The 11,385-nt window shown below is 38.7% G+C and overlaps 1 protein-coding gene across 12 annotated transcripts in view; it reads right to left on the minus strand.

The window, feature by feature from the left end:
• Positions 1-6,542, minus strand: part of UBE2K (ubiquitin conjugating enzyme E2 K) — a 66,889-nt gene extending 60,347 nt beyond the window's left edge. For 6 of the 12 annotated variants that reach the window (XM_081592341.1, XM_081592350.1, XM_081592274.1 and 3 more), the window contains exon 1: positions 6,051-6,318. In XM_081592341.1, the coding sequence (XP_081448467.1) occupies positions 6,051-6,113 (63 nt within the window). In that variant the 5' untranslated portion in view covers positions 6,114-6,318. Of the gene's footprint in view, positions 1-6,050; positions 6,319-6,390 lie in introns of those variants that run through there. The other 6 variants (XM_081592363.1, XM_081592334.1, XM_081592303.1 and 3 more) reach the window with 2 other exon arrangements.
• Between the last annotated feature and the right edge of the window lie 4,843 nt (positions 6,543-11,385).

Raw genomic sequence — 11,385 nt, forward strand, 5'->3', positions numbered from 1 at the left:
TCTCTGCCTTCTGGCAAACTTAAGTTCTTACACCAAGATAGAAAAGCAGAATATATTTAAAGATTAATGCAATTCTCAATATTGAATGACATGTCATCCATCGTTGTATTGATACTTAGTTTTATTAGCATTCAACTTTTATAGCATTGTTTATGAAAAAGATCATCTCATAAAGCAACCATATACAACGGCTGGAGTAAACTGGTATGCAAAAAACCTGGACGAGGGGGCTTTCCTGGTGGCACAGTGGTTAAGTATCTGCCTGCCAATGCAGGGTACACAGGTTCAATTCCTAGTCGGCGAAGATCCCACATGCTGCGGGGCAATGTGCCCATGTGCCGCAACTACTGAAGCCTGTGCGCGTAGAGTCTGTGCTCCTCAACAAGACAAGCCGCTGCAACGAGAAGCCTGAGCCCCACAAGGAAGAGTAGCCCCTGCTCGCTACAACTAGAGAAAGCCCACATTGAGTAACGACCACTCACAACCAAAAATCCTAAAAAAAAAAAAAAAAACAGGTGAAGTTCACCATTAACCAGATCTATGTGTCACCGAGCAACAATCAATCTCTCTAGGCTTCAGTTTCCTGAACTTACAGATGAGGTTTTTCACCTAGATCTAAGGTCTCTTTCAACTAAAAGATTCAATGCATTTTAACACATTCTCTAGAAACTGTTAATGTATTTTCTGAACAAAGACTCTGAAAGGCAGCTTTTGAAAAATCTTTACATTTAAATCATATAGTATATGCTCTTATGTCTATCCGTTTATTCACACATATCCAAACCTAACCTGTTATTAAAAATCAGGAAATTGACTGGAAAGGGGTGGGTGTGGGGATTCTGATGATGCTGGTAATATTAACATTGTTTGTTTTGGGTGTTGGTCACACTTTTATATGTGCTTTGTGTATTACCATTTATTATTTTGATCTGAAAAAGGTGATCTTCCCCCAAAGGTAACTTCTGTGTTCTAACTCCACAACTATGTTTGTGTATATTAGAGCTGTGCAACCTTTCTGTTATTAATATATAAATGTTTCTAGCTTAATTTTGTCCACAACTCCTGCTCCCTAATTCCAATTCAGGAGCCTACAGAAGAGATCATTTACTTATAAATTACAGTAGTCCTGTAATTCTTTTAAGACTGTCTCCTGAAATTCAGTCTTAACTTTCCTTTGGAACTGAGTTCAACAACCTCTCTTCCTACATACACACACTCTCAGAATTCCCACAGCACTGATTCTCTGTATCTATAATTTTTATCTGTCTCCAACCAGGTAAGTCTTTTAGGGCTGTTTGCAAATATCCTCAAGAAACGCTGATAACATATTTACTGAGAAATAACAAAACATATTCTTTACAAAGGGATGATCTGCAAAGGAATCCCAGATGACTGATGGATAGATCAAAACCTTTAAAAAATTAAAAAAAGAAATGCACCCCAAAGAACATTACTTGGACAGGCTTTTAATTTTTTTAACTCAGTCAATAACACTTTCCTTGCTCAACACACACCCAGAACCTCATAAGGCTAAGCTGCTGCTGCTAAGTCGCTTCAGTCGTGTCCGACTCTGTGCGACCCCATAGACGGCAGCCCATCAGGCTCCGCCGTCCCTGGGATTCTCCAGGCAAGAATACTGGAGTGGGTTGCCATTTCCTTCTCCAGTGCATGAAAGGGAAAAGTGAAAGTGAAGTCGCTCAGTCGGGTCCGACTCTTAGCGACCCCATGGACTGTAGCCTACCAGGCTCCTCTGTCCGTGGGATTTTCCAGGCAAGAGTACTGGAGTGGGGTGCCATTGCCTTCTCCTAAGGCTAAGCTACACTGAACTAAAAACTTACATAGCTGTAAAAACAAATCGCTTTTCTACTCATAAAAAATTGTTCAAATTCTGGTTACATTAGTTTATAGCAGGAAATTTCACATTTGTCTTTAAACTAGAAAGGAAAATGTTTAAAAGAAAAAGATAATAATTAATTGATAAATCAGGGGCAAAGTCTTACAAACAAAAACAGAACACTCAAAGCTAGTAGCAGTCATGCTATATTAATTTTTTTGTACCATTACTGTCCATTCATCTTTTAGATAAATTATACTACAAACTCTTTACAGTTAACTGTCTTAAATGTTCCTCTAAAGAGTTCTGTCTACAGCAGTGGTTCTCAACATTTGACAAACTATGGAGACGTTTTTAGTTGATACAATGGCAGGGAAATGGTAGAGAGGTGGGAGGAAAATTGCCTGTGCTATTGGCATCTAGTGCTCCTAGTCAGAGATAGTGCCACACATCCTACAATGCACAGGAGAACCACCCACAACAAAGAAGTCATTACCTGCCCCACATGTCAACAGTGCCAAGGTTGAGAAACCATGGTCAACAGAAATTAAAAGACTTCCCTTTAAAGATTTGTAATTAGTTCTATATAGAATAGTCAAATATATAAAATTTAAAATGACAACAGGTACAAAAATCCATTTAAATACTAAAGGGAAATTTATACAACAGTAGTTTTCATGAAACCAATTTGTTAATGCCACATATTTAAATATTCCCTATGAGAATCCTAGAAAATGTTAGCAGAGTGCAGCCACAATATGAAAAAAACAACAGGTACAATATAGGACGAGAACAAGCAAGGGTATGTGGACTGATTTATGGGCATTTTACTTCAGTGAACTTCAAATTTAAAAATATTCTGAAAAAAAAAATATTCTGCACACTGAAATGCAAGCAAACCTTTAATTACAGGTAATGCTTAACGTTAAACAATTAAATTAGGCTGTATTTAAATCTTTTAATCAGTAATACAAACCAGGTTCAATTAGTTTTAAATAATCAGAAGTATGCCTACATTTGACAAGTCAGGACAGCATGGTATAATATAAACACAAGCAAACTTAGATCTAAATCCCAAAGCTGTATGTTTGCAGACAAATAATTTAACTTCTTTGAATCTCAATTTTCTCATCTAAGAAATAAGAAATCTAATTCAAGGATCTGTTCTTGAGAATTAGCAGTAATGTATATAAACAAATGGAGCTGCTAGTTCCTTTACAAATGGTGGTTGTTAATACCGGTAACAATTTATAGTAAATAATAATATAACCTATGAGTACAGATTATAGCTTTACTCTGTCCTCATAAGCTACAATTCACTTACGTAATTTAACTAAGAAAACACCTATTAAGTGTACTTTAAATCAATTTTCTATTCCTTGCAACTTTTAAATATTACTTACACAGATTTAAATAAATTAATATCTCAGACAAGTGACAGATTTCCAAACACAGTCTCATGGAAAAAAGGCCTACATGGTTTATTTATTTTTAGTAAATAACGTATTAGCATGACTCAAAATTCAAAAGGGCTCTCTTGATGCCTGTTGCCCCAGACACCCAATTCTCCTACAGAGAAACAATGTTACCAATTTCTCATTAATCCTTTCACCTATACAAATACACATACTCCCCTACTTCTGACACAAATGGTGGCCTCCTCACTATTCTGATTCTACCCTGTACTTTTCACATTTAATTTATCTTGAGGCTGTATTTTAATTAACAACACACTTCAACAGTGGCCATTTACAACTTCTTACCGCCAGATGTAAGCTATCTTTACAAAGACACTTAAAAGGGGGGAGGGGAAACCCTTAAAATCAATCGAGATTCTTAGTAAACACAAAAATATGAAACTTTGGTAAAATGAAGATTTACATAAATGACATGAGGAAATACTTATTACACCAGCCACTCAAATACTGCATTTACATACATAAAAAGGAAACATGTGGACTGTACTTCAATGTACTGAAAATAATCAACATAATCCACCTACAGAATTGGACTTCTTAAGTATCAATGAAATAAAATACATTGGTGAAAATAAAGCTATTTATTGGTTATACATTCCAATATTAAATTATCTGACCCTTTCCTAAATGTTCTTTCTGGAAGAAGTTTCATTCCAGATTTATAAAGGCACTGTTCTTAAAAAAATAATTTTCCTGTTTGGATCTTGTTTTCTTCCTCTGAAACACTATGTCACTTACTTGAAACAAGGTTTCATCATTGCTTATATATAAAAAGCTGTATTATTTTAACAATATGCATTACTAGAGCAATACAAGATTTCTTTTAAACTTCAATTTAAGAACTAAGAATATCATGGTGAAAAGTCACCTCACATAATGCAGAGACTATACGAATTATGAGAGCGGTGACCACTTTTAAGTAACAGAAAATAAAGCATGAAAGTCTTATATTAAGTTTCACGCTTGTACAACCATATTACAGAAGAAATGTCCTAGGCTACTGGCAATAATATTAGCTGCAAACTTTCATTAGGAAGATATACCTCAAGTATCCTGGAAAATATTTTCTTACTAAAGAAAAATTTAGAATCACTGTCTCACTATATATCACAGTGCAGGTATATGATTCTTTTTCTGCACTGTACCACAAAAACACAAAGTCATCCTTCCATTCAGAGTTTTGGCACTTGAACAAATGCCGAGGTCAGAGTTCATACACATGCTCTGTAAAACCAATCATTACTTATATACTATTATATTCAATAAATCTGCTAGGATTTGGCATTTTTAAATAATTTTAAAGAATCTTCTCCCCGTCTAACTGTAAAGACACATAATCACTTCAGACTCAGTGGCACAAATAAACTTCAAGTGCTCGCTATCAGACTTGTCAATAACTCATCACATACTCAGAATGCTGAATTTCACAAATCATTGAGATCATTAAAGTACCAACGTAAGAGAAAAACACAAATAGCAATAATATATTCGATAATGATATGTGACATCTTGAAAATAACCATTCAGTATTTTTAGTCTTTGTTGAGTCCAAGGAGGAAAAACAAACTAGCATTTTTGTTGATTTTGGCTGTGAAAACTGTACTATACTTTCATAATTTTGAGTCAAATTACCAAAACATTTAAAATACATTAACAAATGTGGCCAATATCAGCGTATCTAAAATTTCTACAGGACTCAAGAGTAGCTTGAGACAAAAAATTTTTTTAATCATTTCAGATATATGTTGGAACAAACGTACTTACTTAATAAGGAAACACAACAATGTATTAATCTGCTGAAATCTCATGTTTTTAAATAGGGCAGTTTTTCAAAAGTAAGAATTAACTATGGAGACATCATAATGAAGTTTCATGGCACAACACAACAGTGTCATAGAGGCATTGTCTTAGGACAGACTCTCTCATCTGTAACTTGTAAACAGTATTTTGAAATAAGCTACTCATACACTCCACTATTTTTTCCTAATCCTAGCTAAAAATATTTCAACGTCTTTAATATACCGAACGTGCCTTTACCCAGTCAAAAAGCTTCAGATGTCAATCGAAAAAGAGGCCTAGAATGTTGGAGTAAGTGGAAATGAGATAATGGTCTTAATACGGAATTAATTTTCTATCTCAGGTGAAAATTCCCTTACCGCCCACTCAAATAAGCTAGTACCCCATTATGTCTTCTCATTTCTCCCAACACCCAACAGAGAGGGAGTTAACTCCGAACGTCCTTCTTTCATCAATCACTCCTTCCGTAAGGAAAGGACGGTGGCAGCCAGACCGGCTATCACCCAGAATACCCTGAAAAGTGTGGGCCTTTGAGCGGCGCGGCTCTCCGGATCCAGTTACCACCTTTCCCCTTCCCCCAACCCACTTCCCGGGTTTTCTCAGGCTCGGCCTGCTACCTCCCCACCCTACAGTCACACTTCCAGCTGTTGCCACTGCCGTGGGGCGCTCTCTGAAGCTCACACCCGCCGATAAGCGCCCTTTCTCCATCTGCCCCCTAAACCTTATTCCTCCCCAGACCCCCGCCCGCGAGATCGTCCATCCCAGGGCCGGGGAGGGGAGGGGAAGGCGGCGGAAGCAGGGGGAGACTGCTGCTTCCCCCCAGGAAGAAGGGCGGCCGCAAAGAAGGCCAACCGGGGGTTACCAGGGATATTGGGATTGCCACTGGAAGGGCCCTCCCGCCCTGGGCTGATGTGGGGGACGTCCGGGAGTTCATTTCTGACCTCCTCGCTCTTCAGCACCTCCTTGAACTCCCGCTTGATTCGCTGCACCGCGATGTTGGCCATGTCTCCGCCCGCAGCTGATTCGTACCCGCCTTCTCCGCCACCGCTACGACCACCGCCACCGCCGCCACCTCTTCCTCCAACGCCTGCTCCCCCGGCGATTCACACCCGAGCACACGAACGCTGCCACTGCCACCCCGACCGCCGCACTATCTTCAGTGTGGAATCACCTCCGCGCCCGGCCACCAAAATGGCGCCGGGTCCGCGCATGCGCACGACGCTGACCCGGCCGGGCGGCGCAGCCGCTCCCGTTGTAGCCCCGTACGCCTTAGCCGCGAACCTGCGCCGCGCTGTGCGGCGCGTCTCTGCCTGAGCTGCGGCCGCGTGGCTCCGCCTTGCCGGCGTCTGGGGCCAGGAGGGTGCGGCTTCCGCGCGGGCCAGGGCTTCCCGGGCCTCACGGGTCGTCTCCGGCGCCTCCGCCCCTGTACGAACGTAGGTGGTACGGTGGAGACTTCCAGACCTTCGCCTCTAACCGAAGGTTCGAGTCCAACCTGACGGGTTCACGCGCCTCCTCTAGGCTTGGAGCGCCGCCCTGACTCAGCCAGACTACGGGCTTAATGGATCCGTCTGTGTCTAGTGTCGGAAAACACTGTCCGGGAACTCGGTCTGGCCCATTTGCTATTGGTTCTGAAAAGCCACTGCGGTTCGTTTTTGTCCTGCAGCCGTTACACTTCTATTACTGCAGTCATCCCAGGATCTTTCCAGGTACAACAAATCATTAAATTAGGTATGGTCATTGTTGTATCTCAATTGTAATTGAGACCGGGTCTCAGTAGAGATGCCTGAGATGGGTTTAGAAGCCAGATGTTGATATTTGGCCTACTTAGATAATTAATAACAAGCCGTGGAACTAAAACCATAGCTTTAAAACTTGAATGTACATCAGGATCCCTGGAGAACTTAAGAAAAAACAAAAAAGAGTGTAAGGTGGGCCTAATAATTTGCATTTTTAGCAAGTTCCCAGGTGCTGCTGCTTGTGCTGCTGGTTCAGAGACCACAGTATGAGAACCACTGAACTAAGACATGTGAAAATAGTTTATGTTAAAGGGAAAACTGGAGAAAACCTGTGCTTCTTGGGGAGGAAGGGCAGCTTTACTTCTGTAAGGCTAGAGTCTACAACAGTGGCTGGTGCTAGTAGGCACCCAATGAATATTGAATGGATAAATGAGTAAAGAGTAAATGTTTTAAGTGGGAAGTAAATTTGAAAGACAATTTAAAAGTGGTTGCTAGGGCTGCCAGTAATATGGTTTTGATACTAAGGGATGCTTTGAGTAGAAAACATTTTGTAATAAATAATATTTATTTAGAAGTTTATATTTCATGCACTTCCTTCACCTAACTAACCAGTAAAGCATCCTGTTCGGAAAATATCACAAATACACCATCTTAGCAAAAATTACTAAAATTGTGGCAGTAAAATAAAATAAGCCCCTGGGTATGAGTCATTCAGTGGAGGCACATGGCAAAAAAAGAACTTCTTGAACTCCTGCCGCCAGGAACCAAGAGGGGATTTTAAATTCCAGCCCTCTTTCATACCAGCTCTCTCTCTTTCAACCCTGGTTTCCTCTTCTGCAAAATAAGGAAGCTGGATGAGATGATCTCTTCCAAGTTTTAAGAGTTTAGAATTCTAAAGCAAAATCAGGAAACATTCCCCTAAACGGAAGAACTATAAAAACCCTTCCAGCAGAGCCCCCTAGTGGTCCTAAGGCGAACCAACTATACATGTGGGTCATGGCACAATAAAATATGGTATAATGTATGAGTGTTGCAATGCTATGTGTATTTGTGCCAGTACATTAAAAATAATTATTTCAATGTGTGAAAAAACTTTTTGAATACTTTACCTTTCTCACTTTATTCAGTTCCCAATGTAAATCTTGGTGCTTCAAAGAAATATAAAACACTCAAATCACAGGGGAACTAATTAGAAGGGTATGCGAATTTCTTTGGAGAAGAGAAGTTTGGCAGTTTTTAAACGCACATAATCACTGGCCTTGAAATTCCACTTTCATTCCATTTTTACAGTCCTTCCTATTTACAGTTCTATTAAAGTCATTCGTATTTACAGAATACGAGGCAACTGCCAATTAACTGATATTAGGCAATCCTCAAAATACATTTTAGGGAGAAAAAGAACACTATGCTGAAAGTGATGTGCTATCCTGGATTGGACCCTAGAACCAAAAGGACATAATTAGTGAAATCTGAATAAATTTTGTAATTTAGTTAATAGTGTAACACTGTTAATTTCTTAGTTTTGACATGGTACTATGATTATGTAAGATGCTAACATTAATAGAAGTTAGTAAAGGGTAGACAAGATTCTCTGAAACATTTCTGTAAATCCAAAATTATTCCAAAAGAAAAAGTTTACTTCAAAAATCATTATTGGAACTTTCCTCGTGGTCCAGTGGCTAAGGCTGCATACTCCCAATACAGGGGGCTCAGGTTCGATCCCTAGTCGGGGAACTAGATCACACATGCCTCAACTAAGTTCATATGCCACAACTGAACACCTTGCATGCTGCAACTAAGACCCAGTGCAGCCAAATAAATAAATAATTATTGTTTTTAAAAAATTATGATCCTGTCCAGATTGTGTATAGTATACCACCTTATATGTGAGGGAAGAAAGGAATATGTTTGTGTATATGCTTGTGAATCCATAAAATATCACTGGAAAAATGCATCAGAAACTTACAGCAGTGGTAATCTCTGAGACAGCAACTTAAGTTCCTTGGGGAAGGCAAAGTGGGAAGCTTTTCATCATGTATGCTATTGTATATTTTACCTATTCAAAACTAAATTTTTAAAAATGAATTTCCAGAATGCATGTTATAAGCTCTTCGCTGTTATAAGTTAGTGCTGATTACTTCATTAAATAATTAATTAAATAAATAATTATTGAATGCCTACTGTATGACAAGCATGATCTAATCCCTGGAGGCATACCAGTGAACAAGATCAAAAAAACCCTCGAATCCTAGGATTTACATTCTAACAAGGATAAGGAAATACTCGTCTCATAGTATAGTCTGGGAAGAGGGATCCCTGAGATGTCTGCAATGCCTGAACTATTATCAAAATAAAACTAAGACATTATTTTCCTTTTTACTGTGTTGACATATGCACTGATGATGTAAAAGCAGTGTGTGTGTGTTAGTCGCGTCCGACTCTTTGCAACCCCCAGAGGATCTTCCCAACTCAGGAATCGACCCCTGGTCTGCTGCATTACAGGCAGATTCTTCACTGTTTGAGCTACAGGGAAGTCTTTAAAAAAAATGGTTTAATGGTGCTGTAAAAGCAGTAGTGAGCAAAAAAATTACTGTGCTAGTAATAATGTTACTAAAGTCATCCACTCACTATTTAAAACTGTTTCACTTTAAAATGTCTTCACTGAAGCAGTCAGAATTATTAGTTATATTAAACCTCAACTTTCAAGTAAAGTCTTAATGTTTTGTATGATACATGGAAAGGGAGTTTCCCTGGTGGCTAAGACAGTGAAAAATCTGCCTGCAATGCAAGAGACCTGGGTTTGATCCTTGGATTGGGAAGATCCCCTGGAGAAGGGAATGGGCGACCCACTCCAGTATTCTTGCCTGGAGAATTCCATGGACAGAGAAGTCTGGCGGGCTACAGTCCATGGGGTGGCAAGGAGTCGGATACGACTGAGTGACTCACACACACACACATAGGAAAAGGATACATAAAGGACTTCTGTATACCAAAGCTCATGGCAAAGCACTTGTACAAATGGTTGAGCTGCAAGCTGAACTGAATCATTTTTTTCATGGAACACCATTTTCACTTAATTATTGAGACAAACAACTTTTCTTAAGAGTTGGCTATTTGGCAGGTGATTTATCAAAAATGAACAACATAAGCTATCACATCAAGGAAAATAACTGACAGAATTTGTTAAACATGATAAATTCAAGCTTTCAACTGAAAATTAAAGTTTTACAAAATATGTCTGCCACTATGACTTGATAGCTTCCCAATATGCTTAAAGACCTTTCTGATTAAATTGGGTGATATTGACAAATGTGATTACTAGAAATTATACAGTGGAGTATGTCAACATTTGGAAGATCTACATAAATTGGTGAGGTAATAATTGGTCCAAATACCAATGCATAGTGTTACAAAATCATCATGGGGAAAACATCCATTCAAGGATCAAGACAGACTGATGGATTTTAATGTAACAGTACAAAAAGTTCATTCATAACATTTCAGCTAACCTTTGTGAAACTACCATATGTCTAGATTTAGTGTAGTGTTAATAATATCCAGTTATCTGAAAAGGTTATTAAAATATTTCTTCCCTTTCCAATCTGCATAAGGCTAGATCTTCTTTATGTACTTAAATCAGAGCAACATGTACAACATATTGAATGCAAAGGCATATATTAAAACGCAGCTGTGCTCCATTAAGCCAGCATTAAAGAGACTTTGTTTTGGAAAATAGTTATTTTTCACTGAAGTTATACTATTTATATAAGCATATAATGGATTTTATTATAGTTATTTATTAGTAAATATTTCAGTAATTTCTTAGTTTTAATTTCTAACACAATACTCTTTAACCCATGTAAACAAATGCTTTTTGGAATCCTCAATATATTCTTTAAGAGTATAATGGAGTACATTTGAGCATACTGTACTACTTCCCAGTTATCACAGTTGGTAAAGAATCCACCTCCCAATGCAGGAGACCCAACAGATGCTGGTTTGATCCCTGGGTCAGGAAGATCCCCTGGAGTAGGAAATGGCAAGCCACTCTTGTTTTCTTGCCTGGAAAATTCTGTGGTCAGAGAAGCCTGGTGGGCTGCAGTCCATGAGGTCACAAATAGTTGGACACGACTGAGCATACAACACCACTTGGTACTTGGTGCCTGTGACTGTTTAAATGTCCTGCTTAACCATGAGATTTAGATCTAAAAAGTTCTCCACTTTCAGAATATATAATGTATATAAACATTATTTATTTGAAGTTTGTGAAATTGATTTTTAGATGGATGGAGGAAAGTTCATCTGCTAACTCTCTGTTGTCTCTAACAGAACAATGTGTTTTGATGTGTTGATTCACATAAAAAAAAAATGTGGCAAGGCATAATTGTGCCTTGCTGACTGTTGATAATATTCACCTACATTGGAAACATGTAAGTCTTCCTTTTTGTAGCTCCTGCTAGTTACTATGACTGCTCTACAGATTCAAATATCCTGTCCTATATGTAGAGGAATTTTTTTTTTTTTCCTACAGCCCTTTCTT

Source organism: Giraffa tippelskirchi, chromosome 1 (assembly GCF_054371585.1).
Source record: "Giraffa tippelskirchi isolate mGirTip1 chromosome 1, T2T-mGirTip1v1.2.pri, whole genome shotgun sequence".
NCBI lineage: Eukaryota > Metazoa > Chordata > Mammalia > Artiodactyla > Giraffidae > Giraffa > Giraffa tippelskirchi.